Genomic DNA, 27,806 nt, shown 5'->3' with positions numbered 1-27,806 from the left:
TACTCAGGGCAAAGCCAGTATGTAAACGCAGGCAGCCTGGATTCAGAATCCTCACACACTTTACCACTATTCTACACTGCCTACGCACAATTCTGTAAAAGTGGTTTGCTACAAGATACAGGGAGAAGGCTGGCCTACGCTCCCGAGCCACGTAGTTACTGTTGGCAAAAAGTAAAACTCTGAAGGGGCTGTCTTCGAGTTTGTCCAACCCATCTACAGTGGGCAGAGGAACTAGGTTGGTTTTCCCTGCAGCACAGAGTGAGCGCAGTCACATCATTTGGGTGGGAGATCCGGGAAGCCTTTGCTCCTCAAAAGAGGTCTGGGGGCAGTTCCGCCTCATAGAGCTTCATTTCCTTGAGTGAAGGCTCAGATCCAGAGCAGGCTTTTGCTGGGATTTTCCTCCACAGTCCTTTTATTCAACCTTGTGAGGAAGCAACTTTCATCCCATTTCACAGAGAGGCAAACCCTGTGAGAGAAGTGGGGCAACATGCCTAAGCTGGACCCGGACTCAGGGTTTCCTGGTTCCCAGGTCTGTACTGTTATTCCCCAAACAGGCTCCGTCCCCGTGGAAAGCTCCCAGAGCTTCTACAGAAAACAGTGAATAGAGGAGGAACCATCAGGAGCAAAGTGCAGGACAGAAGGTCCTCTCTGAAGTGCACATATATCAGTGTGTATTTAAACACGGGCTGTGTAATTGTTTGATGGATGCCCTCTGCCGACCTCTCTTAACATAGTTGTTAGTGTCAGAGTTCCTCACTACATCCACAGTCCCTGGCTGGCATAGTGCCTGGCACGCAGCAGGTGCTCAAAATTTGTTGAAAGCATAAATGGATGAACTCTGCTTCCCAATCTCCCTTCAGCTGGCCATTCCTGTGTCTCCGACCCAGACTGGGGTGTGTCCCTAGACTTTGGCACCTCATCCAGGCTGGCAGGAGGCTGTGCTCTTTGGTTTGCCTATCTCGGTCCTCCCAACCAGTGGCACGGACGTCGGAACCCACGCCCGGGGCGTGTCGCGCCTTCACGCTGAACCTCCTTGCCTCCGTGCCTGACGCACGTCAGTCCTGTCTGCTACTCCTGCAAGAATCGAGCTTAGACCGCGAAGCCTCCTCGAACCTCGCGACGTGGGAATTACAGACTTGGACCTTAAACCCACGTGGGTGAGAGCCGGGAAACGGGAAGTTGGGCGGTGCGAGTCTAGTCACGCCCCCTCCGTTTTAGGGTCGCAGCCCTTTAAGAACCACATCCTTCCAGACGCTGCCGGGCCCCTCGGAGGAGCCGCGCCAGGATTGGTCGCGTCGGGTGCGGGTGTTACTTAGCAGCAGCGAATGGAGGTTGAAAACTTGCGCACGCGCACTATCGCCTACCTGCACCCGGGCGGCCAGTGACCTGGGCCGGGTCCTCCCTGTGAGCTAAAATTGCGGAGGGGGCGGCAGGTGGCTCGGCGGAGCGGAGGGAGCCCGCTGACTGCCGGAGGCCGCTGTCGGGGCAAGGTGAGGGCTGGCGGGCGGAGGCGTCCCGTTAGCTGAGAGCAGGCGGGGTCGGGTGTGGCGCAGGGCGGGCCTAGAAGTAGAGGCGGTTCCGGGCCCGCCCCTCTCGCAGCTCAGCCTAGCCCGGTCGCGCTTCTTGGGGCTTCCGGGAATCACCGGTTTCGTTTTATCCAGCCCGCTGCTCCCCAGACTCCGGGACAATCCCAGGCGCGCACCTGCAGGAACCTCCTGCTGATGGATGCGCGTGGAGCGCTGCTTCCTGTGGGAGGAGACGGGGTGTGTCCAAAAGAGAGCGGGCGATGATTTCCTTAATTATCCACGAAGCTCACATCAGAGTATTGATTAGTTTTAATAGCAAACTTTCCTTAGCGTGCCGGTATTATGAGACTTGGTTTACCACATACTGGATGCGCTAGACCAGCTTTTCTGAGCAGCAGGTGTAGGAGGGGGTGTGTACTTTGGGTCCATTGTAAGCTGACGTCTAGACCTGCAGAGCCAGAAGGATAAAGTACTCTGGGGAAAAATCAGGGTGAAATAAATGAAAGCCACAGAAGATATTACCAGTGAAGAAAAGAATTGGTGAAATCTCTTACATGGTCAGACCGTTGGGTAGGATGAGTGTTCATTAAATTTGACAAAGAAAGGAATTAATCCTGACAAAGAATTTTAGCGAAATGAAAATGTAAATAATCGAAAACAATTTAATATTGCTAAACAGGATTAAAATGGACCTAATAGCGTTTGCTCTGGAAAACACATCTTAGATGATGATGTTATAGTGTTTATGTTTATACACAGAGGACACTTTGGGGTCCCAAAGTTTTTTATTCTTCAAAGAGCTGCAGAGGTCAACTGCCTCTGAAAGGGGACTGACAGAGGAAAACTGACTTTGTCAAAGTAATACAGTGAGTAAAGAGCACTTGTAACTGCCTCGTCTCCTAGGGTATCACATATTAACAGGTCTCTAATTAGTTTTCAGTGTCAACACCCTAAGAGAAGGCATTATTTTAGAGAAATAGAGTAGCTGTAGTACTAAGTACTGGATTTGAGAAACATTGAATAACATTATCAGTGTAAAAGTTTCTAGCACAATGCCTGGGGTATGATATTAGTTGCTATCAAGTTCAGTTCCTTAATCTTAGCTCTTAACAAATGACAGTTGACTTCTACCCTCCTCCCCAAACTATCCCCAAGCAAACTGGAAGGAGGAGCCTGTGTGGTCTGCAGGCCTTAAGTCCTGTAGCTGACGGTGAATCCGATAAGGGTTCACATTTTTCTTCTGTATTATGTTCATGAGGAGTGGGCAGTATACCTTATGGTGAAAACTTGTGTTTGAATATTTGTGTGCCAAATGAAACTTGTTTAAATTACTGTTTTGCAAGGCCTGGTCATTTAATATTGTGTTTGTCTCCCCTTTTCTTTCTCTCTTGGAGGGAGGGAGGAGGAGTGTATGGGGAAAGGATTTGGGAGAAGTTCTAAGAGTAAAGGAGAGAGGAAAAAACAATGGGAAGAAGGATGGCCTCCAGCTAGGCACAAAGTCTTTGCTGGTAGAATAGGGGTCATCTATTTCATGAGCAGTTTATAAATAGAGCTGAGAAGAGGATTTGGGAAATGGGAGGCAGATTAATATTTTAATCACACCTAGTAATACTTCGGGTGCCGTATATTTGATTACAGTTCCACTTTCTGCTTTTAAGAAATTCCATATATGTACACCTCTTTCTTTTTTTTTTGTTAGATTACTCATTCTTTTTTTTTAATATAAATTTTATTTAGTTACTTTTCAAGTACATTTTTTTTTAATCTATTTCTCCCATCCCACCCCACCCCCCTGCCCGGTCTCCCCCTTCCCTCCCATTCCCCCCCCCCAGTCCTCATCTCTGTGTCTTTCATACTTGTTCCTCAAAATCCCTCCCCCTTTTTCCCCTTAAGTTCCCTTCCCTCTCCCCTCTGGTCGCTGCCCACTTGTTCTCTATTTCAGCGTCTTTGTTTTTGTTCTGTTTGCTTGTTTGTTTTATTCTTTAGCTTCCTGTCAAAGGTGAGATCATATGGTATTTGTCCTTCAATGCCTGGCCTATTTCACTCAGCATAATGCTTTCCAGTTCCATCCATGTTGCTGCAAAAGGTAGTAGCTCCTTCTTTCTCTCTGCTGCATAGAATTCCATTGTGTATATGTACCACAATTTTTTGATCCATTCGTTTACTGATGGGCACCTAGGTTGCTTCCAATGTACACCTCTTTCTATTTTTTTTCTCCAATTAGAGATTGATTGTGGGAAAATGTTCAAAATGCAGGGTGGGCAAAAGTAGATTTACAGTTGTAACTACTAGAAATGTAGAGTTTATTCTTGGATTATTATTATATATTATTGTATAATCTTCCACATGAACAACTGTAAACCTACTTGCCCCACCCTGAATAGGTCAGAATATGGCAAGATCTGCAAACCACATTTCTTGTTTCAGTGAGAAGAAATAAGGCAGCCTCTTGGGTCATTCATTCATTGGCTTAGCAGTTTTTATTGAGGGCTTCCTAATACGTAGTAGGCATGGTGTTAGGTTCAAGGTCCACTGGCCCATCAAAGGAGCTGTTAAGACCTGGAAGACAGACCTGTGTTTCTGTGTGGCACTCTGAGGCCACTTTTGTCCTTGTGTAATTGACAATATATTTTTCTGTACTGTGGCATGATTTCCCAGACTCATGCAGTTTTCCTGTTTAAAACCAAATGCTAGTTACCTGAAAGCAGCTTTTATGTTAATGAGCCCAGAGGTAATAGTACCTTCCTGACTGAGAATGTTATGTAGTTATGCAGCTGCTCACTATAAACACACATTCCAGTGTTCATGCATAAATCATCAGAACTACAGTTAATTAGTTAATTAGTTTAAGAAAAAAGTTATTCTTCTAGTAGAGACATTGAAAAATGACATTTGAACATAAAAAGTCTGAGCATAATTTAAGTGGTATAACGGCAAGTTAATACTCTTTTTTATCAGTGTTTAAAAATACAAGTAATTTTAGTCACAAGAAGTTGGAAAGATAGAACATTTTATAAACTATAGTATAATTTCAGATCCAGGAAGTTAACATTAATATAAAGTGTGCGTAGTTATTTTTTATTGATTTTTAGAGCTAGCAAGTGTGAGAGAGAAACATGGGTTTGCTGTGTCTCTCATCTGTGCACTCATTGGTTGCTTCCTGTACGTGCTGTGCCTGAGGATCTAACAGGCGACCTTGGCATCTGTGAACAACTCTCTAACCAGACGAGTCACCCGGCCAGGGCGAGGGTGTGCATAGCTCTCTCAGATCCAAATTCCTGTGACCACCATCACAATCAAGACACAGAAGAACTATTCTGTCACCTCAGCAGTTTTCCTCTCGCTGTCCCTTTATGGTCACACCCACTCCCCACCTCCCCACCGCCCATACCCTTGGCAACCACCAATCACTGTAATTTTCTCATTTTCACAATGTTACATAAAAGAATTCATGTATATGTGACCTTTGAAATTGACTTTTTTTTTTTTACTCAACTCAGTGCTCTTGAGATCCATCGAAGTTGTTCTGTGTTCCAACAGTTTATTCTTTTATGCGGCTAAGTAGTATTACATGGTATGAATGTACTGTGCTTTGTTTAACCATTCATTATTTGTAGGACATTTTAGTTCCCAGTTTTTGGCTGTTACGAATACTTGTACACAGGTCTTTGTGTGGACATAAATTTCTATTTCTCTGGGATAAATGTCCAGGAGTGTGATTAATCATTTGGTAATTGCATGTTTAGTTTCAGAAGAAACTGTCAAACTTTTCTAGAGTGACTGTGCCACTTTCCAGTCCTACTAGAAATGTGCGAGAGATCCAGTTTCTGCATGCTTGTCAGCATTTGATAGTTATGCAGTATTTTCTTATCGCGATCTTAAGTTGCATTCCCGTTAATAGCTAGTGATGCTGAACATCTTTTCATGTGCTCATTTGCTGCCTGTGTGTCCTCTTTGGCGAAGTATTCATTCATGGACTTTGTGCATTTCTGACTGGATTGTTTTTTTGTGTGTCGAGTTTCGAGAGTTCTTTATAAATTCAGATACTGTCTAGCACGCGTGATCAGATGTATGGTTTACAGATAGTTTTCTCCCAGGCTCTGGCTTCTCTTCTCGTCCTCTTCACATGGGCCTTTGCAAAGCAAAATTCTGAATTTTGGTGACATGCAATTTGCTGATTTTTCTTTTATGGATGGTGCTTTCAGTGTCGTGTCTAAGAAGTCTTCCCCAGGTTCTGAAGATCTTCTCTTACATTTTCTTCCACTTTTGTAGTTTTGCTTTTTTATACTTAAACTTGTGACACATTTTGAGTTAATATTTATGTGATGTGTGAGGTCAGGTCAAGGTTCCTTTTTTTTTATTTGCTGTAGATATCCATTGCTCCAGCACCATTTGTTGAAAAGACTATCCTTCCTCCGATGAATTGCTTGTGCACCTTTGTCAAAAATCATTTGGCTGTGTGTGTAGGTGCATGTACTTCTGTATTTTCTATTCTGTTCCATTGATCTCTGTGTCCATTCCTCTGCCAGTACCACACAATCTTGATTACAGTAGCTATGTAATAATTTTATCTATATCCACAAACTCTCTTGTTGATATTTTTTATAAGAATTGTATTAAACCTATGTATCAATTTGGGGGAGAATTAACATCTTTGCTGGGTTGAGTTTTGCAATCCATGAACATGGTATATCTCTGTATTTAGGACTTCTCTGATTTCTTTAAGCGATGTTTTGCGGTTTTCAGCATACGAGGCCTGTGCAGGTTTTGTTAGAGTCACACCTAAGTAGTAAATCTAAAAAAAATTATACCTTTACTGATATCACTTTTTGAATGATTGTAAACGATACTTTATTTTTGTTTCTACACGTTCATCGCTAGTGTGTAAAAATACAGTTGCTTTTTGTATGTTGATTGTTGATTGTGTGTTCAATCTTGCTGAAGTCCCCAGTTTAGAGAACTTCTGTTCGTCATCCTCTCACAGCAGATGCGCTGGAAATGCCTTCTTTTAGTGTCCTTTCACCAGAGTCTATTTTAATTTTCCCTTCGCTCTTGAGAGAAATTTTTGCTGAACACATAGAGTTCTGGGCCGGCAGTTCTTTTATTTCAGCACCAGAAGAATGTGCATTCTTTTGGCTTCCACAATTTCTGTGAGAAATGTGCCATCCTGTGACCGGTGTTCCCCCAGATGTGACGTGTTATTTCTTGTCCCTCACTGTCTAGTTTCCCAAAGTTTGACTATCAGAGATGTGGGCATGGGTTTCTTTGGGTTCATCCTTCCTGGGATTTATTCTGCTTTTTGATTTTGGTGGTTTATGTCGTTTGCCAAATTCGGGAAGTTTCCAGACATTGTTTCTTTGAATACTTTTTCAGTCCCGCCTGCTTTCCCCTGTGGTGCAAGAATCCAGTGAAATGAATGTCAGATGGTTGGTTATGTCCCACGGTCTGCGAAGCTCTCTACGGTATTTCAAAATCTAAGTTCCTCTCAGATTTTTCACATTAGGAAATTTCTATGTTCTGTATTCACGTTTACAGATTCGTTCTTCCATCCCCTCCATTCTGCTGTTAAGCTCATTCACCAAATGTTTTTTCTTAATTCACTTCTATGGTGGTGTTGTTATTGGAAACTTTTACTGAGGCCCTTTCCTAAATTACTGGCTACTACCTGTGCAAAGGAATGGTTTTCATAATAACCATGCTCCTAAAAATCCCGAAGTATCCACTGGCTTGTCTACAAAAATAGCCTGTAGAACACAGCACACATGACTAGTTCCCGGTGCGCTGCAACACACCCGAACAGTACACGCGCTCTTTCTCATCTGCAGTTGTCCTCTCCCTGCCCCTCCTTATCTCTCATCATGGAACTCGAAAGGAGCACCCTAACACACCTGTCTCCCTCCTACATACAAGTTCAGTGTTTAGTCATCACTATTAATTTCTGTGTCTTACCTCCCTACGTCGCTGGCAGCCAGGACCTCACTGTTCCCACCGCTCCCAGAGACACACATGGGGACTCCATTTATTCACGGCCGCAGCCTTGGCACTTCTGTAGTGTCCAGCCTGTAACAGGCATTCAGTAATTTCTCAATATCTGTTCACTGAATTATAAAGTAATCCAACAGTTGAAAACTACATAAGCTAGTAATGACTCATGAAAACTATTAGCATTAAAATGCTTCTAGTTCCATGTACCAGTCAGGTTCTTTAAACTGGTGGTGTGGTTCGCAGCGTCTGTTCTCTTGCTACCGCCATGGGGTCTCCTCTTCCCTTTGCGGCTTCCCCTGTAGTTTTCCCGTCCCCAGCTTCCTCTGCCACCCTAACCAGGACGGTGACTTCTTCTGGAATGCTGCACCTCTGCAGAGGCAGAGGACCTTCAGCCGAGAGATGAAGCCAAACCGCTGTCTTCTCTCTCTAACCACTGCGACAAAACCCCCACAAAATGGCAGCGTGTTTTTTTAAATTCTAAAACTTCTGTTTGGTTCTTTATATTTTCTATTTCTTTTCATTTTTTATTGGTTTCAAGTGTGTTTATTACCGCTTATTGAAGTATTTTTGTGATGGGTGCTTTAAAGCCCCAGATAACGCTGTCATCTGGGTCACATTGGTGTCGGCACCAGTTGGTTGTCTCTTCTTATTCAAGTTGAGATTTCCTATCGAAATATGGACATTTTGGGCATTGTGTTATGAGACTCTTGATCTTATTTAAATCTCCTATTATTTTTTAAAGATGTTATGTATTTATTTTTAGAGAGAGGGGAGGGGAGGGAGAAAGAGAGGGAAAGAAACATTGATAATATGGTTGCCTCTCACGTGTCCCCACCTGGGGACCCATCCTGCAACCCAGGCATGTGCCCTGGCTGGGAATTCAACCAGCGACCCTTTGATTTGCAGGCCAGTAGTCAATCCACCAAGCCACAACATCCAGGGCAGTAGGATTGCCTCTTGTACACGCCTTGACCAGGGACTGAACCCACACCCCCCGGGCATGTGCCCTGACCAGGGATCAAACCAGCGACCCTTTGCTATGTGAGATGATGCCCAACTGACTGAGCCAGGCCGGTAAGGACTGAAAACCAGTTTTTATTTATTTCAAATTCTGTTGTTTGAGGAGAAGCAGGTTCGATCACCAAAGGATAAAATGGGAGAAGTAGAGGCTGGGTAGACTTCTCGGTTCTCTAGAGAGTGGTGGAGCTGCTTTTTATGATTACTCTCCCTTGGGAAGGAGACTTTCCCTTTCATTGGCTCAACGAGATACGTGGCATGTTGTTGATGCCCCACAAAGATAGCACCGGAGAGGATATTCTGGGGTTGACAGTTGGAGTAAATGCATATCGTTTTCCCTTGGGAGAACTTACAGTTTACTCAGCTTCCAAAACTCTTTCTTCTTTTGCCTTGGTGTGTTTCTGTCCTGTCTCTCATCTTGGCATCTCATCATTCGTTGTATTTGTTTTTAAAGCAAGCACTGTTCTTAGACACATCTTTATTATAAGTGTTCTTGAACACTTCCCTGCTTGCATTGCGGAATGGCTCTTACTGATGAACACTGTTCTCAAGGTAGTAGGCAAGTTGAAGTTCTGGTTTAGACCCTAAACCCTAGTCTCAGGCTGACCTTGTAGTCTCCCCCATCTCTTTCAGGGTTTTGTGCATTATAACTTGAAAATTTTTTTTCTAAGTGAAATATTTCAAACATTCACAGAAGTAGAGAGGATAATGTCATTAACCTCCATCCATCTATCCCCTGATGCTCTTTCTGATCCTTGAGGTCTCAGCGCTGGCCAGGCAGCAGGGGGATAGACCGCAGACTCATCTAGCAGTTGGGCTGGCCCTGCTGATGGTGGGGGGACAGTGGTGTGGGGACAGTGGTGTGGGTGTATGTTGCTGGGGAGTCTCACGTGTTTCCTCCTCAGTGTTGGGGGATAAGACAAATGGACTGTGTAGGATCTGTTGGCTGGTAGATTTTTCTTTTTCCCCTCCGTGTTTTTATACCAAGGCAGCTTCTACATATGTAAAATGGGGATATCATTCATTCATCCATTCCCAATGTGGTCTTTATTGTTAGAACTTACTTACACTTAGGTGGTGGAAATGGCCAATCAGTAAACTAGAGAAGAAGAGGAGGGAGAGGTCCTTCCAGCTGGGCAGGTCTGGGACGGCCTCATGGTGAGGGTGGACTGGAGACAGGCCTCGATGTGGCCTCGGATGTGGGGAGACTAGAAGAGTGGCAGGGTGTAGGCAAAGAATGCACAGAGGTGACGAGAGCAGGGTGCATCCTGAGGGCTCCCCTTTCCTCCGGCTCACGGGAACTGAGATGTGAACTGAGGTTACACCCACAGAGTCCTCTGGAGGGAAAGCCCACCAGCATAGGAGCCCATCAGCATCCCGTCCAGTAGAGGAGCTGGTGAACAGGATCTGTGAGGCGGGATGTGTGGTGCGCGGGCAGACCCGCCAAAGCTCTAATGGCCAGCTCACTAATCCCTGCTTGCAGGGCGGCCATGTGCGCACGTGGTGTCTCGCCCTGTGCAAGCACCTGCAGAGTTAACAGCTGGGGCTACAGCCCAGCTGGGCTCTGCTGGCAGAACTGGTCCAGGCTGCTTCTACACAGAGGAGTACCTTGTTCTGGTTTGCCAAAGGCACATGAGGGCTCTGAATCTGTTTCCCTTTGTTTCTTAATGGTGCTCACATATCAGGGCCAAATATTTAGTATCTTTCCGTCATTTAATCTGCCAAATTACTTTAACCATCTGTAGGAGCTCAGTCATCATTTTGAAGACTGGCTTTGTATCAGAAATTTGCAGAAATTCAGGAGGACACACTATACTCTCTCAGTTCCATTTTGCCCTCTGCTGTCCTTGCTACCTTCCTGCTTTAGGTTAGGTGCTCAGAATCCCTCCTCTGGGGTGAGGGTATGGCAGCTAAACTGCTCAGCACCTGCCTCCCTGGGTGACCTGAAACGCACAGGTCACTGGACTCCATTCCTGCTGCTTCAGCGTCAGCTACGCCCTGGCCCTTTGGGGTCATCTTGCTGCCCGTTCCCTGCTGCCCACCATCATGGCTGTTGCTCCTGAGCCCTCCGGCCCTGCTCCCTGGCTTCTCCCTTCCTTTCTGCCTCATCCTGGTTGGTCGAAGTCCGGAAAGGAGGACTGCAAGCGCAGAAGAGACAGAAGGGTTAATGAAGGGGAAGGTTGGGAGTGGCATAGCCATAGAGGGCAGGGAAATGACAGTAGAAGCAACATTTGCAGTTACAGTGGGGGTGAGGGTGAAACCGCGTGTTTTGAGGGCAGGGTGTCTCTGGCACCGTCACCCGGTCCTTAGTAACAAGGTGACCTTGCTTCCCTCAGGTGTCCTCATGACTTCTCTTGTGGACCATGTCCATGATCCTCTTTGCCTGCGTGGTAAGGGTGAGGGATGGACTGCCCCTCTCGGCCTCCACTGACTTTTACCACACCCAGGAGTTCCTGGAATCCAGGAGACGGCTCAAGACTTTGGCCTTGCGGCTGGCCCAGTACCCAGGCCGAGGTTCTGCGCAAGGACGTGACTTCAGCATACAGTAAGCAAGCATGCTCACTTTTCCAGAACATCAGCCAAGTCCAGGGTACTTCTAACCGTATGTTGAGGTAACATTACGCTCATCACATGGTGCGTTGAAAGTAGGCCTGAGGTCAGTCCGTGGTTGGAGGCCATGTGTCTTTACAGCAGAGTCGAGGGGACTCGCAGCGTAGCTGCTCCCGCTGCTGCCTGTGTTGGTGGCACATCTGTGAGCGTTGCATCGGGAGACCCAGCTTTGACCAGCTTTCGTGCCTTTGGTTTTTCTGCACTAGGTGCAGCGGTGGAAAAAAGGTGCGGGGCGGGGGGTGGCGGGGAGGAAAAGGAGAGGGAGAAATCTATGAAAATAAAAAAAGACTTACAGTTCTTGCCTTCAGGTTTTGCTTTAATTTTTTTTCCACTTAAATAAATTATATTACAAAATTTTAATTACATGTCAGGAGCAGGGCCATGAAAAATGAGCACACGTAGGTTCCTCTTCTCAAGGAACTTGAAAGTCGAATGAAGGAACAGGAGACACAGAACTAAATACGATGGAGTGGGAAGTGCCCCAGTGGAAGCAGGAATCGGGGGTCACAGCCATCGCAGTGATAACCGCCAGTATCATTGAGTGTTTTCTCTGGGCCAGGCACTAGTATTATGAGTGCTTTCTGGGGCTTACGAGGTCGCCAGTAGAGACACAGCGGTTTTGCAGAGGAGGACGGAGGTCAAGTGGCTTGCCTAAGGGTTACGCTGTTAGGAAGTGGCAGCACCAGCATTTGAGTGCCAGCAACTGGGCGCCAAGGCCCGATCCTCCTTTGTGTGTGTTCTCCTTTCTTATTCCAGGGCTTAGAGCACAAAGCCATTCTACGGAGGTATCCGGGCAAGGCAGGTTTTAAAATATCAAAGTGGCTTAGTCACGGATTTTACCTCATTGTTTTCTAGCATGTAGCCTTCTTCACTTACCAAGTCCCTTTTGCTCCCCTTAAGTAGTAAGTGTTTGGTTTACCTGGTAAGGTGGGATCCTTTTAGGGCAACTCAGTCTCCTAATCAGAAAAACAAAAGGGAAAGCCCAGGCCTGACTCCAGGCTCCGTGGCTGAGTCAGGTGAGAAGGGACGGTCCGGGAGGGGGTGCCAGACAGCAGGCTCATGCAGCTGTCACCCTGCGGCGTGGGCTGTGGGTGCCCAGGAGCAAACTCTGGGCTGCGTCGGCCGGCGTTGGTGACCCCTTTCTCTGGGTGCCGGCCACCGTCTTCGTGATGGATGCAGTGATAACCCAGCATTCCTGGGAACTGTGTGCGGAACCTCAAGTGGGAAAACTCTTCTCAGTTAAGAAAAAAAAGCCTGTGACTTCAAATGAAATTCTGGGGACTTCAGGTTTTTTTAAAAATGGAGTATAAAATGTTCTACTCATTCTTATTTTGGATTTAGTTTCGCCATTTTCACAGAGCAAACAGACTTGTTTCCGTACAGGTGAGCCGTGCCATAAGCTCATTTTGTGGTTTAAGGAACTGAACTGTTTTCCAGGGGCTGCCATGTCAGGTCACCATAAACTGCCCTGAGACAACAGCAATCGATTCTCACGTTCTGGAGGCGGAATCTGAAATCAGCGTGCCAGCTGGGCCGTGCTCTCTCTGCCACCTGGTGGCGGCTGCCAGCAGTCCCTGTCATTCTGAGTCTTACCGAATCATTACTCCAGTCGCTGCCCCCTTGGTTAGGTGGGCTGCTTCCTTCTGCCTCCGTGGCCAACCTTCACACCAGTCACTGGTCGGAGGCCCACCCTGATCCATTATGGCCTCATTGTATCTTGAGTCCATCTGCAAAGACTGTTTCCAAATAAGGTTACATTCACTGGTGCTAGGAGTCAGGACTTCAGCTATCTTTTTGGAGGACACAGTTCAGCCCACAAGTAGGGGGTCATCTTTCCAATAGAAACACCTCTCTCCTAGAGAGACTTAGGCCCTGCCGGGCACTTCCTTATAGAAGGAGGAGGTCATCCTTTTTTAAAAAGCAAAAACATGTTTTGTATAGAGACTTACAAAAAGGTGGTAGATCAGTATAACCTAAAATCCCTCCTGCCAGAAATACCCAGAAATGTGTGTAAATATTTATGAAAGTTTTTAAAAAATGTGAAGCTGAGCTTGAAAGAAAGAAATCTCAAAGTTCCAAAAATGAGGTGGGAACAGAATGTCAAGGGTGGTAAGTTTGTGAGCTGTGTCGCAGTGAACTCGGGGTTTGCATGTCAGCACCCGTGAAGGGAGAGGCCTTCGAGCTCATGTGGAGTGAGGTGTGGGAGCAAGACCCAAGCAGCAAGGTAGGGCTCTCCTCAGGCTACAGCCCCGGGGCCATGGTAGGTGAGAAATAGCCAGCCCACCAGTACCAGGGAACACATCTCTGTTTGGCTTTGAAAGGGAAGGGCAAATAAAATCTCACCAAAGAAGCTGAAACCCTGCTGCCGTGCCTGGTGTCGGATTGGAGTTTGAGCGTGTACTCTGTGCTCCCCGTGGCCCAGGAACCCCAAGCCCAGGGTCACACGTCAGTGTTGGCTCCAGACTGCTGGTGCTGGCGGAGTCACAAGCCAAGGCACATGCGGAAGCCTTGCAAGAAGTGTGCCCGACGTCAGGCCTCGAGGGAGAGAACAGGCTGCACAGGGACCCTCAGCACAGATGACAGAACCCTGGAGGAGACAGTCCACAATGAGTGGCAGTCAGTGGGCACCACAGGCAGGGGGACCGGAGCCCCCAGCACTTGAAGTGGCGGCGTGGCAGTCTGAAAGGAGTAAGCTTCGTTTCAGGACGCCGGTGTGATTTAACGTCAGAAAATCTTTTGGCGTAGATGGGAAAAGAAAAACATTTTCCTCTGGGAGGCAGGGACGTCTGAGGCTGCTCGCCTCTAATGGACCATGCGTCCTGTTGCGTGAATGAGTAGGTGATCGCACATGGGCAATGGCAAGTCCCGCTGTGTGTTTTGGAGGAAGTGTGAGGAAGGCAGCATCCCAGGCATGGACCTGACCGTGGTCAGGTCTGTCTGGGACACAGCGTGTACAGCAAACAGCTCCAGGGCTGTTCCAGGCCGAGCGAGTCTTGAGAGCCGAGGCGATGCTGTGTCTGGGTGTGGGATGGGACCCGTGGGCCTGTCTCTGGTAATGCAGATGTCGCCCTCTTGTTGCAGCTTTTCTTCGTCAGGGGATGTGGCCTGCATGGCGATCTGTTCCCGCCAGTGTCCCGCAGCCATGGCCTTCTGCTTCCTGGAGACCTTGTGGTGGGAGTTCACAGCTTCCTGCGACGCCACGCGGGTCGGCCTCGCCTCCAGGCCGTACACCTTCCTCGAATTCGGTTCGTAACCCTCTTTTGCTTCGCTGTTGGCATGTGTAGCTCGGTAGCTTAGCCTTCACTTTGACTGTCAAGGAAAGTCATTGGAGGTGCAGTCAAGTACCCCTGGGGAGCAGCCGTGTGTCATGAGATTTCACAGCGGCGCAAGAGGCCTGGCAGCCTCAAGGTCTAACACTCTGGTCTGTCGTCCCTCCAGAGCCTGGGGGCAGGGCAGAGGCACGGGGAACCTGTGTGCCACAGCCCTTGGGAGCAGGGGCCAGCAGGCTGGGGTTACACTTGATATGTAACTAGCGGCCGAGTTCTTCTCCCCCCTCATCTCTGCATGTGCCTTCCCTCTAAAGCGGTGTGCTTGATCTGATAGACCGTTTGAGCATCATGTTTGCCTGTGACTGGTTCAGAGTGGAGTATGAGCCCTGGTGGTGTGGCCCAGTGGACTGAGCACCAGCCTGTAAACAAGGGTCTCTGGTTGGATCCCCGGTCAGGGCCCACGCCCGGGTTGCAGGCCAGGTCCCCATTAGGGGCGTGTGAGAGGCAGCCACCCATGGATGTTTCTCTCCCTCTCTTTTTTCCCCTCTCCTCCCCTCTCTAAAAATAAATTTAAAAAACCTTTTTTTGAAAAAAAAAGTGGAATATGAGGAAATGTACCCTGGTATTAGAATTATGTATGAAACTTTGCTTCAGATACTTATTAGTACTTGGCATAAATTGATACTAGCATAAATAAAAGAATTAATACTAATACTTTTCAACGATATAATCCCAGTTCGCACAACATATTCGTGTTGATTGGTAATTTTATGCTACTTGAGAAAATCCGGTCCAGAGTACCTGTCCTGTCCCATTTTCTAAGATAAGAAAAAATACTCTGTGAGTTGCTTGGGACTATACTCTCGCAAGTGGCTAAGCTGAGAATCGAGTCCTGGTCCCCCGACTCCCTCGTTGCTGAGGTCCAGGAACAGGTTGCTGCCTTCTCTGTGGATGGCCTGTCGCATCTTATCTGCTCTCTTGGGACAGATTGGTGAGGCTGGTAATGACATGTAGTCATCAGTCGACCTTCAGGTATAGCCTGACACTCCTGACTTCGTTCGCTTGGAAATGTGGAGTTCATTTTGCACATACTGTCTTACAACATCCGTTGTGATGAAATGCCCACTTGGGCTGCTCTCTCTTTGCAGACAGCGTCATTCAGAAAGTGAAGTGGCATTTTAACTGTGCGAGCTCCACTCAGATGAGGAGCAGCTTAGAAAAGGTTCAGGAGGAGCTGGAGTTCCAGCCGCCGACAGTCCTCACCCTGGAGGACACGGACGCGGCCAACGGGGTGATGAACGGTCACGCACAGATGTGTTCGGAGCCTGGTGAGTGGCCTGCTGTTCTCTGACGCCAATGAAGATGAGGGGACGTTATGTATTTCAAAGGGACATTGGTTTCTTTTATTAGGAGGGTGGGTTTTTTTTGCGGGGGGCGTGTATAAGATATGTGGGGAGAAATATGGACTGATGTTGTGTCCAGGCAGCTGTGATAAAAAACTTGACCATTATGACAGTGAATTGGTCTGAGGGGAGGTGACTCTTATAATGAAATTCAGGAGAAGAGTGACCTGGAAGATTGTTTTCTTAACCAGGGGGAGGTCTAGAGGTTTACATGTAAAGGATATTCATTCTGTTTTGTTGGAAGCCCTTGCACGGATTTGTACATCGTCTTTATCTCTCTGCTTTCTCTCTGTCTCTTCTCCTCGGACAGTGAACCCTTATCTCACCACTTACTGACACACTGCAAATCTCCCTTGAGAGCCCCCTGCCCTCCTTGATGGAGGGAGGGGAGAGCTATGGGGACGAGTGTGGGTAGGGCCAGAGCCAGGGCCTCCAGTACTGTCACCTGGCTCTCTCTGAGGCCTGGCGACATCCCTCCACCCCAGCGGGCAGCCAGTCCCTATCTGGAGAGTGAGGTGTTCGTGAGTGTGACCGCAACACCCCGGCATTCTGTGCCTTAGTCTGGCGTTGGCCACGCAGGTCTAGCATGTGACGAAGCCTGGTTGTTGTTGGCACTTCTTGTTTACAATTACAATTAACCCAATTTTAATCGAAGTGGGTATTTACACTGTTAGAATTTTGTGGTGGTGTAGAGCTGAATTTTGCTGTGCAACAAAGAGGTGTATACTATAACAACCTAATTATTTTAATTCTTTCATACTAAACTGCTTAAATGTTCAAAATTCTATATGTCATGCTTTTGGCTTAACTTTGTGTTTTAATTTAATGTTTCAACCAATAAATTCCTGGATGGGCTCTCACGCCAATCAGTAAGTTGTAGTTTATGTCGGGAATGAACCTGACTTTTGCAGAAGGGAAAGGCCGGGCAGTCGGACCCTGTGCTTCTCCTTCGCTGCATCTGAAGACGGGGTAACTTTGTGTGTTCTGTTTTCACTCGCCCAGACGAGAGGAGCAAATCCGGAAAGTGTCACCTGGCCTACCTTTCTAGGACATTTTCCTCTGGTTTGACTCACCCTATTGTCCCGAGGCTAGAGTCGTTACAGGTAGCATGTTCTTTCTAACAGGAACTTGAACTTGTTCAGTGGAAACTCTAACACACTAACAATAGGCACCAGTGGGGTTGTGGCTAGATATTTGTGTGTATGCGTGTGTGTACGTGTGTGGGGGGAAACGTAAGGACAAGAAAGGATGATTTAGAAAGAGCAGAGCTCGAGAATGGGCGGGACACCCTTTAATTTTGTGAGCCTGAGTCGACTCCAGCAGTTACCTTGAAGGAGAGAATGATCATTTGTTCCTTTTAGAGTTCCAGAAACAGCTTGTGGCTTAAATAATCAATGTTTCCCTCCTCTTCCCAATTGTGTTAGAATTATAAAAATTACACTTGCAGGAATTACTGTGAAAGCATGCTGACACTGCATATCGTCCTTGTCACAGAAAGAGGGGAGCGCTGTACAGGCTGAGGGCTGATGTGTGTGATGGACATGCTTCCGGAAATTGATGACTGATTTACACAGAAGGCCATAGCTTGCTCTAAATTGGGATTTCTCGAGCCCAGTCACATTTTGTGCTGGATGGATAACTTTTTGTTGTGAGGGCTGTCTTGTGCAAGGTAGGATGTTTAGAAGCCTTCATGGCCTCTCACCCAGCAGGTGCCAGTCACACCCTGTCCCCCCATCGTGACAACCCAGAATGTCTCGGGACATTGCCACACATCCATTGAGGGCTGTACTGCCCCTGGCTGAGAACCATTGCTCTAAACAGAAGGGAAATTAAACGCTGGAAAACCTGTGCTTGCTAGACAAGGGCCTCTTTCTGGAAGGAACGTACCTTGGGTTCCCAGATCCGTTCTGTCCTTCATTTCTTGCCTTTCCCCCTGTAACGACAGCTGTTTTTTAAATTAACATGTGTGTTTAGCAAAACCTGTCATCGCTGCAGGTCTAGTTAATGTCTTTGTTTATTTTTCTTTCACATAGAAATTATTTTCACTAGACACCTTTTTTTTCTCACTGTGAAGCTCCAAATTTCCGAATGGAACCCGTGACGGCCCTGGGCGTCCTCTCCCTGGTCCTCAACATCATGTGCGCCGCTCTGAACCTCGTGCGCGGAGTCCACCTGGCGGAACACTCTCTGCAGGTAGCCTTTTCTTCACACTTCGAAGTGAAGGGCGTGGCGGGGGAACTGACGGGGACACGTTTTATTCATGAGATGATTATGCACAAAGTTTTAAAAATTCAAATAAAAATTTCATTTCTGATTTTATTCTTTGTAGTAAGTTGAACAAATGTGAAATGTGTGCTTTTGTATTTGTTTTTCTAAGGAGCCAAGGGGCCCCCAGGATGCAGGTGAGAGACGGACAGCTCGGTACAAGGAAGCCTGGCCGCCCCTGGGCCCGTGGGGCCCTAGGGGTCGCTGCAGGGGCCGGGTCGTTCACTCAGGGCAAAAGTCCGGGCTCTTTGTCCCTGGCGAAAAGTTGTCTCAGGGTCTGATTTATAGGATGCAGATACCAATTCTGTGTGTGCTTGTCAAAAACGTCGCTAGGAAGTTGTCTTTCCAGCCTCCTCCTCTGAAACCACTTTTTTATATCACCGTTTTGAAATACTGTTTTCTTCATTTTGAAGTGTTTCAAACACTTTAAAAAAGTATGAGCCTCAACAGATAGATTACTTTTAAAGATAGAGCCATGCAGGCTCGTGGATTGAGTGCCAGCCTGTGAACCAGATGGTCACTGGTTTGATGCCCAATCAGGGCACATGCTTGGGTTGCAGGCCAGGTCCCCAGTAGGGGGCATGTGAGAGGCAACCACACATTGATGTTTCTCTCCCTCTCTGTCTCCCGCCTTTCCCCTCTGTAAAAAGAAATAAAATGAAATCTTAAAAGTAAATGAATAAAGGTAGAGCCAGGGTGCTCATCCATGCCCCGGTAGTTCACGTCTGAAGTGTGGCGGTGTCGGCCTTGGGGCACTGGCAGCCGGCCTGAGCCATGGGAACGGTGACTGCCCGTCCCACTCCCCGTCCTTGCCCACGTGTGGCATGGTTCCCACTCCAGTTTGTGATGACTCACAACCTGTTCGTTACCAATGTCTCACACACTAGAACCATTCCCGGCCAGCAAGATAGTTAAGACATAGTTCCTGCCTTGGGGACACGAAGCAGAATATGGTGACGTAATTAAGGAGGTGGCAGTGCCTGGGAATGGGAGGAAGTAGGGAAAACCTGGTGTTGACAGATAAGTAAGATTTTGAGAGGCGGTGGGGTTTGGGGGGTGCGTTTCAGGTCAAGGGCTGAGCACAGACGTGTGGGGACATGAGGGTGCATGGTGCATCCGGGTCACTGAAATCCATGGCCTGTCAGCCCCTGTTCTGAGACCTAACCAGGGACGTGTGTCTCCCCCAGGCAGGACCGTGTGCTGTCAGCCACTCCGGCAAGGCGGGGAGTGACGCGCTTCATGTCACGCAGTGTCTCATCTACATACTCCTGTTCTGTGTTCCTGTTTGTTCTAGGTCGCTCACCAGGAGATTGGAAACATTCTGGCTTTTCTTATTCCTTTTGTAGCCTGCATTTTCCAGGTGGGTGAAGTGTTGGTATTTGGGGGCATGGGGTAAACCCATGGCCTTATTTAGTTCTTCTGTGGGAAAACCATCAACAAGTTTCCTAGGTTCTGTTTTTGTTCCACCAAGGCCTTGGATCAAATCACAGACAGTGCCAGGCTCCGTGGAAGGACCTAGGCCCACCCGGCCCAGTCCTGCCCAGTCCTCTCATCTAACAGAAAAAGGGCTTTGGGCTCAGCAAGGAAAAGCCAGTTGTTCTGGGCCACAGGGCCTTTCAGAGTGGCAGACAGAATCCAGGGATTTGGACTTGACCCCCAGAAAGGGAGGGATGAGATTGCAGTGGGGATTGGGTTGGGTCTGACCAGAACGAGGCAGGGTCTTGCCTCCTGCTTCGTGGTGGACGATCCAAGTACAGGAGTGTCCTTCTGCGGCCCTGGCTGCCGTGGCTCAGTTGGTTGGAGCCTTGTCCCATAGACCGAATGATCAAGAGTTTGATTCCTGATCAGGGCGTGCACCCAGGTTGCAAGTTCAATTCCCAGTCGGGACACGTGTAACAAGGCAACCAATTGATGTTTCTCTTTCACAGTGATGTTTCTTTTCCTTTCTGTCTCTCTTGCCCCCCCACCTCCTTCTCTCTCTAATGATGGAAAATGTCCTTGGGTGAGGATAAAAAAAAGAAACGTCCTTCTACAGAAGTCATGTCTTTGTATGCATATGTGTTTTTAAAATGCAGGACTAAGCAAAAAAAATTTTTCTGTTGTTTCTTTAAGATTTTATTTATTCTTAGAGACAGAGAAAGGGAGAGAGAAAGAGAGGGAGAGAAACATCAATCAGTTGCCTCTTGTACACGCCCCAACTGAGGACCGAACCCGCAAGCCAGGACGATGCCCAACCAACGGAACTCCCTTGGTCAGGGTCTGGTTTTAATAGTAATGCTACCTGACTCAACTCTGTCCTCGGGAAACGAAACAAAAATTGTAATGTTGACTAGAGAGCTTTGCATATTTAGTTATTTTTGGACAAGCTGCATATGTGAGGTGGAGTGAAGAGTTTTGAATCTCCTATAGGCAGAGTTAATTCTAGTAAAAGCCTGACTGTAATTCTCTCTCCTTGTCCGCCACTGGGCTAGGATTTTAGCACTTTCTCTTCATGCTTAAGTTAAAAAAATTTTTTTAATTAATATTTTTGTTCTTAGGGTACTTCCTCTCTCACATACATCCTAAAATGATTTGTTTTTAAGAATTAGATGATTGTAGCCCTGGCTGGCATAGCTCAGTGGATTGAGCATGGTCCTGTGAAGCAAAGGGTCGCTAGTTCGATTCCCAGTCAGGGCACATGCCTGGGTTGCAGGCCAGGTCCCCAGTGGGGGACACATGAGAGACAACCACACACTAATGTTTCTCTCCCTCTTTCTCCTTTCCTTCCCCTCTCTCTAAAAAATAAACAAATAAATAAAATATAAAAAAAAAAGAATCAGATGATTGTGTAAAAAAGACATTTCGACCCCCAAATTGAAAATGGACTCACATTGTAGAAACGAATCTCTGGAGCCTTGGGCGTTGCCAGTGGGAGGCTCCAGCAGCGGCAGCTGCGTTGCAGGGGACCTCCTGCCCCCTGCCCGCCCTCAGCTGCGTGCTCCCGTGTCAGCTCTTTCAGTGGCGGTCACACTCCTCCCTGTGCAGCAGAGCCATCGTCAGGTTGCTCTGTTTTGAGAATGTGCTTTTAAAACAAAACAAACAAACGACCAAAAACAGAGAACCGAAAACCTGTTTTTACCTTTTGCAGAACAAGGATGGCCTCTTTTCCACATGGTAGCCCTACAGGAAGTATCAGTCACCGTCCCTTTCTCGGGCTCAGCTCCGGAGTGCAAGGGGAGGGCACTCAGGAACCGTAGTCCCCCGTGTGGTTGTGGCTCCGGAAAGCCGAAGGACTGAGGGCGCGGCTCCTCTCCCTGGCGGCCTGCCTTACTGGGAGGCCTGCCCTGACCCCTGACTTACTGGGGGGCCAGTCGGTCTTGCCAGGGCGCCCTGGCCTCACCACCTGCCCCCTACGCCCACCTGTCCTTTCTCTACAGCGTGCAGCCCGGGCACTGCTGTCTGTAGGTCCTAAACTTCCTTCAGGAGTGTAATGTTCTAATTCCTCCTGTGATGTCTGTTCCCGTCTCTTCTCTCTTCCGAACTTCACTTTCATCTGGTGGTTAACAGGAACTCACCCGGAGAGCCCCGGCCTCACGGTAATAAGCTAGTGCAGGCGCATCTGACCTGTGGCCGGTCTGCCGCCTCTGATGGGACTCCCCCCCTGCTGTCATTGCAGTGCTATCTGTACCTGTTCTACAGCCCAGCCCGGAGGGCGAAGGTGGCGCTGATGCTGCTCTTCATCTGCCTGGGCAACATGTACCTGCACGGGCTGCGGAACCTCTGGCAGATCCTTTTCCACGTCGGAGTGGCCTTTCTGTCTTCACACCAGATACTGACGAGGCAGCTGCGGGACAAGCAGTTGGACTGTGGGGTGTGAGGCGTGGATCCTTCGACTGTCGCGTGAGGGTCACCTGTGTTTCCCTTTCGGCTTCTCAACTTGACCTCAGGTTTCCATCCTCGGAGTTCATTTTGACCAAACTGGACTGACGGCGAGACTTGGGGCGTCTGCAGGTGCAGCTGGAGGTGTGAGGTCGTGCAGCGCCCAGGCCGGGCGTCATGCTGGGCGCCACCGCAGGCTCTCCGTTCGGCAGGCTTTACTCGGACAGCGGGTGCAGGGGCTCAGTTCAGGGAGCGTTACTGGAAGGTCAGAATGGGATTGTTTCAGTCTTTTAAATTGAATGATGCAATAAACCACTAGATTCAATGATACTAGTGTTAGTAATTGGCAGTTCTCTCTGCGGAACCATACGAGTTAAAATGTGACTTGGTTAGTTTTTCAGAGGGTCGATACAGGGTGAATTAAAAACTTAAAAATATGGTTCATGGATATCAGCAAGATAAATTTTGTTTACAACTTTTTGATAACATAGGTCCAATATAATACCTTTAGAATAGTTCAATATATTTTAAGTATAAACTGAACTTGTCTTTGTTTAGGGTAAAGATGGACATAAGCTGATAAAATGGTTAAGAAAGCTCAATTTACTTAATTTATATGTAACCTTTTATAGTGGTGGGACTGTGGGTACGGAAATGTTTCGTATTTATCTACAGGGTATATCTGAATATTTTACAAGTTAATTGAGCAACCAGTGCTGCTGGATTGTGCACTGATAAGCATGAGCAGAAATGAGCACTTTGGGACTCCTCGCAGGGGTCACAAACTGGAGCAGGTGAGCCACACGGCCTCACATGGTGGAACTTTACAGATGGCAGAGGGTGGTGTCATCAGCCTTGCACATGGTGGCCGAGTGCCTGCCATTTCAGCGATGATGATGAATGCTCAGCCCTGTGTCCCAGAAGACCCCCTAGTTGAACTGCCCCTCTACCCTTTTCCCAGTCCTCTGAATTAGAACGAGGGCCTCAGTTTTTGTGAACAAGAGTTAAAAGTAGGTGTTAACTTTTTAAAGGCTTTATAAATACAGAATTAACCCTGTGCTCTGAGAAGTTACTTTTCTTTCTGTCATTGTCAAAGTATGGATTGACCGTCGTTGTCCAGAACGTGGCTGTGACTCAGACCCCTTAGGTTATCCAGTACCATTTGGGGGCCGGTTCGGGTTCTTGCCCTCGGACCGCTCTTGGTGGAAGTCTGGGGTCTGAATAGCTCAGCCGCAGTGGCATGGAGTGCTCCAGGTTGAATTATGTAGTCTTGGTAAATTAAAAAGTGCTATTTTGATAGTGTGTGAAGGTTCTAGACCATTGCAGGAGACACTGAGCACAGGGGGAGGGCAAGACTGCTGTTTCGGGGCATGCAGTTGGGCTTAGCTATCACTGGTGGTCATTGTGACCGAGCTGCCTTGCTGTCTCTTTAAGAAAAACAAGTTCATGTGACTGGGAACTGTTGGGGAAATGTCGCCAGAGTAATTTTATTTTCCTGTAATGTTTTATTTTTAATCAAATGAAACATCTGGATCTGAACGTTCCATTGGCAACACCCTCAGAAGGAAGCTTCACAGTTGTGTCTCCATTGAGTGTGGATCTGTGTGATTTTCTGCACAGCCAGCCAGTGAAATGTTCAGGCCTTCTGGGAGATAACTTTGAAGAGACGGTAAAATAGAGTGGGAAGCCCAGGAGGCGAGACGCGCCCTTTTATGGCAGAAGCACAAAAAAAGCTGTAAAAGTTGGTCAGGACAGCTTACAGACGACTTGCTTTCTGTTCGAGCCCGTGTGCCGTCGGTGTTGCTGAGTGGCCCTGGACCTCAGCTGCTCTGGGTGCCCGGGCCTGTGGCCCACATTCAGTAGGCAGTCCAGGTGGTGCTCGATGCACACCCCCTCCTGGGAAGGCTGCCTGCGGGCGTGGTATCCGTACTCGGTGAATGGTGGGCTTCATCAGTTGACATCTGCTTGGGCACTGAGATTTACTTTTGCAAGTTAAAGGGGAAGGAGACACCAGACAAGCAGTCCAGAAGAGTAGCCGCATGAGCGCCGTTGAGGCTCACTTCACTGGAGGAAGAAACTCCCGACTAGAAAGAAGGTCCGGAGATTTCATCCGAGGGAAACCCCAGGCCCAGGGTCTACTCGGTCCAGGCCTGGGGTTCTGAGGCCTCCTGGGTCATCCTCGATGCCAGAGAGCCGGCTGCACGTGGCCGTATTCCCACGTGGGCGCTATTCTCACTCCCCCAGGGACGCAGGGCTGTGCCGGCACCTTTGTTTTCCCAGCGGTCCAGTGCCGCCTGCCCACCCCACCGCACAGGACGAGATCTGGGAATAGATGAAATAAACAAAACCTCAGAAGTGCCTTCTGCTACTACAAGTGACAAGTCCCTGAGCATCAGAGCGTGTCATGCCCCATGGACGGGATCAGGCCGGGAATGTGCTCAGTGCTCTAGAGCTGGGCGTCCCCTCCCCGGGCAGCTCTGGAAGGAAGCCCGGGAGTCTGGTCTTCTCCCAGGCTAGCCTGACCGTGCAGAGGACCGTGCCTGGGTGTCTTTTTCCTGGGTGGGGAGAGTCCCCCCAGTACGGGAGGCCCCACGGCCTGCAGCAGGAGGGGCGTGGCCTTCACCCCGGGTCTGGCTCCCCACGCTCACACTTCTGTTACTGGGAACTCCGTTGACAGGTGTTGTGAATCGAGGCCAGCAGTTTAAAGATCTCTGAGAGGTGGGGAAGAGGGTGTTTGGAGGAGTGCTGAAGTGAAAACATGTCATCATCATTTCTGTCAACCTCGCCTTGAGCTCCCCGCTCTTTGCCTGGATGCCGTTCTCCAAGTCTCCCCTGCCTGTGCCCCCCACACTGCAGCCCTGGCCACGGAGGCTGGCACTGGGCTCTGCAGGGACGGGAGAGCCACCTTTAATTAGACAGATTGGGTGGGTACAGGAGCTCCAGAGGGGCAGCAGGTTGCCCCAGGGCCCAGCCTCCTCCCTGTGAGCCCCAAGGAGCCTCAGCACACTCCTGGGGTCGGGTCTCGGAGAGAAGCGGCACTTTGGTGGGCAGCCAGGCTGGTGGTTTGGGGGTGTGGGAAGCAGGGACGTGGGGGAGCTGAGCTGAGGGCTGTCTGTTGGAAGACAACAGCTAGCAGCTGCCCCTTGGCAAGTGGGGACTGCAGGCTGTACCTCCATCCAGGGCTATGAAGGAGTCAGCCATGTATTGTAACACACAGGACAGGTTGTCTCCTGAGAGCCTGCTGCCTGCTCGGTTCTATGGGCGAGGCCCAAGGACCAGTGTCTGGGTGTGCACCCCTGCTCTGGTGCTTTTGGCCCATTGTAAATTTCGTTCCTCCATGAGCCCTGCCCTGGTGCAGGGAAGCTCCACTTGTGCACAATGAGTGTTGCTGATGGTGGAGGGAGAGAGAGCAGATGTGCCCTTGAGAGATGAGGCTGGGGAAGGAGCATGCTGGTCAGCTGGCTGGAGGGTCTGGCTTGGCTCTGATGCTCAGCCCTGCACCACAGTGGACAAGTTTTTGTCCCTGGGCCCCAGTGTCCTCATCTGGGAAGTGGTGTCAACACCAGCCTGCTCCCCCGGCATGCTACCCCGAGGACAGACACCTCCCAGTGGAGGAGAGCACTGGGTGAACCCACTGGGCGTGTGCGGGAGGAAGGCTTTGAGTTCGCCAGCTCAAAGTTGAGCTGAGTGCAGAGGTTCTTCCGCCTCAGGCAGGGCAGCACCGCCGCGTCTTCTGGCTCTTCTGAAACAGGGGCATTTTATGGTACTGAAGTGTGAATGGCCTCATTCTGTCCCCTAGAACCTGCCCCCCCAGACCTGCCTCCTGCCTTTCAGGCTCAGAGCCCCTGGGTCTGTTGGCACCAAGTCCTCCAGGGTCCAGGGAGGCCGGTTCTGCTGGTCGTGGTTGAGGCCTGTCCTAGGGAGCCAGGGACCAAACCTCGAGGTCTGTCCCCAAATGAGGAGCGTTGTAGTTTTCCCCACTGGGAGCAGTGATGTCAGACTTCAGTTGCTGGGGCAACATTACTGGCAGGGAACCTGTGGAAACGGCCTGTCAGTAAAATCTGGGAATGGCCGGATATGGAAACATCTGGCCGTGTGTACCGATGACAGAGCTGTCCGCTGCAAGCGCCTTTATTTAGGGTGAGTTTACCAACTCCATTCTGTTCCTCTGATCCGTGCTTTGAACAGAGGACCTTCTTTAACCTCTACGCCTGTGTGATCCGGGGCTTGCTTCAGACGGCGTATTTAATGAGTTACTCATATGACGCCCAGGGTTCTGTTTGTTTAATGGACTTTTCTACTAAGAGCATAAAGATTGAGGCTGATTTAGCAGTCACTTCACACACTCCTTTTTGTGCTCATTGTCTGTGCTGTATGTTCATGGGTCTTACTGTTCTTGTGTCATAACTAAGATCTATTTTGAGGAAACGATGGGTACCTTTGAACAAACTTCCTTCCACACAGCAGTGAAGCCTAAAGTTACGTTAATGTACGTGAAGAATGTTGGGTAGCCATTTATATACTGTGTATATGTATGTTAAACACGGTAGCTTCAGAGGGGGCAGGAAAATAAATCTAAGGTGCTTATTAACGTGTGTGTTTGTATCTGTGTGAAGCACTCGGTTCCAGGGGCCCACGTTCCTGGGCCTGGCATGGTGGAGGGGAGCGGGGTGTGAGAAGTAAAATTCGGGTCACCCTGTCCAGCGAGGCCTAGACCAGCACAAGGGCTCAGAGGGTCTTCGGTGCTGATCCCGACTCTGAAATGCAGTCACGGGTCCAGGAAAGACCTTGGAAAAAACAAAAGAGCAGCTGCAGCACTGCCCTGGGGGCTGGGAGCCCTGCCTTCCCTGTAGGCTCCGTCCCTGCGCCGCTGGGTACCCCAGGGCAGCCGCTTTCCCTCCTCTGGGCTCTGGGGTCCCGTCCACTCAGAGGATGACAAGGGTTTTCTCCCGGGAGCCCCATCACGAGACGGCCGCCAGGAGGCGCAGCTGCTGGCGCCACGTCGTCCGGGACTGGGCCCTTCTGCAGAGGTCGTCCTGCGGCAGCTGATCACATTCCCAGAAAGGAAGCCAGTGCACCAACCTCTCCTGTTCGTGCTCCAAACATCGGGAAATGCACGCTCTGAGCCTCTCTCCGCCATCTGTCCTGCACGAAATCTCTTGGAGGAGGGCAGAGACTTCCAAAATAAACGTCTGAGTGACTGCCTTCTGGGCTGTGGCAGTTGGCAGAGACTTTAAGCTACCATCTGGTTCAGCCCCCTCGTTGCTCGGGTTGGGGAAGTTGAGGCCCATGGCAGGGAGCCAGTGTGGTGCCACCCAGAGTGCCTTCTCCTGGGCTGAGAGTGAGGTGCTGTCTACCACTGGGCAGCACCCACAAAGAGTAAGAGGAGATCTGGGCGCACCAAGGTGCCCTTTCTGGGCCAGGGGGCCGAGTGCCAGTTCAAACTGATGAAATTCCTTTCTCTTGGGCTCTCCCCACACCCCCGACAGGGCCAGGTAGCAGAAGTTCAGCCCGACAGCTCCCAAATAGCTGTGGCCATGGCAGTGGAGGAGTGAGGCCCAGAGGGAAAGGAGCCTGCCGGTGTGCCTGGCAGCGGGCGCTGCCTGGCCCTGCCGAGTCAGCCCTGGAACACCACTGGGTCAGATGTGCAAGGCGCAACCTACGAAATCTCATCGAAGATCGTGAAGGAGGGTGTGGGACCTGGGAAGAAAAGGTGCTTGCTGAGCAAATGTCACAGGCATAGCCCTTAAAACAGAGTGAGCGATGAATTCGATCATGTACAAATAAAGATTCCTCGGGCGATGTTAAGTGATAGAAGATAATTACGATGACTTCCCATAAGGGACTGGTACACGAGCAGTTCCCGTAAGTCA

General features: G+C 49.1%; 1 protein-coding gene across 4 annotated transcripts; it reads left to right on the top strand.

Annotated features, from left to right (window-relative positions):
• The first annotated feature begins 1,005 nt into the window (after nucleotides 1–1,005).
• SEC22C (SEC22 homolog C, vesicle trafficking protein) lies at nucleotides 1,006–26,524 on the top strand. Of its 4 annotated transcripts, none has more exons than XM_037148290.2 (7): nucleotides 1,006–1,153; nucleotides 10,865–11,073; nucleotides 14,220–14,383; nucleotides 15,556–15,735; nucleotides 17,885–18,003; nucleotides 19,370–19,435; nucleotides 21,731–26,524. In XM_037148290.2, the coding sequence occupies exons 2-7, from the start codon at nucleotides 10,892–10,894 to the stop codon at nucleotides 21,929–21,931; spliced, it is 912 nt and encodes a 303-aa protein (XP_037004185.2). In that variant the 5' UTR covers nucleotides 1,006–1,153; nucleotides 10,865–10,891; the 3' UTR covers nucleotides 21,932–26,524. The 4 variants fall into 4 exon arrangements, with proteins under 4 accessions (XP_037004185.2, XP_037004184.2, XP_037004182.2 ...); XM_037148289.2 differs by having other exon boundaries at nucleotides 1,007–1,157; XM_037148287.2 differs by lacking the exon at nucleotides 1,006–1,153 and adding an exon at nucleotides 1,324–1,490.
• Nucleotides 26,525–27,806: the final 1,282 nt, after the last annotated feature.

Source organism: Artibeus jamaicensis, unplaced genomic scaffold (genome assembly GCF_021234435.1).
Source record: "Artibeus jamaicensis isolate MK-2021 breed Jamaican fruit bat unplaced genomic scaffold, CSHL_Jam_final contig_519, whole genome shotgun sequence".
Taxonomy (NCBI): Eukaryota; Metazoa; Chordata; class Mammalia; order Chiroptera; family Phyllostomidae; genus Artibeus; species Artibeus jamaicensis.
This window is presented reverse-complemented; position numbering and strand designations above follow the sequence as displayed.

Coding starts and splice junctions, on each gene's coding strand:
- SEC22C (XM_037148290.2), top strand. CDS start 10,892: ATGTCCATGATCCTCTTTGCCTGCGTGGTAAGGGTGAGGGATGGACTG. Junction 18,004..19,369: donor TGGCGGAACACTCTCTGCAG/GTAGCCTTTTCT, acceptor TGTTTGTTCTAG/GTCGCTCACCAGGAGATTGG. Junction 19,436..21,730: donor TTGTAGCCTGCATTTTCCAG/GTGGGTGAAGTG, acceptor CTGTCATTGCAG/TGCTATCTGTACCTGTTCTA.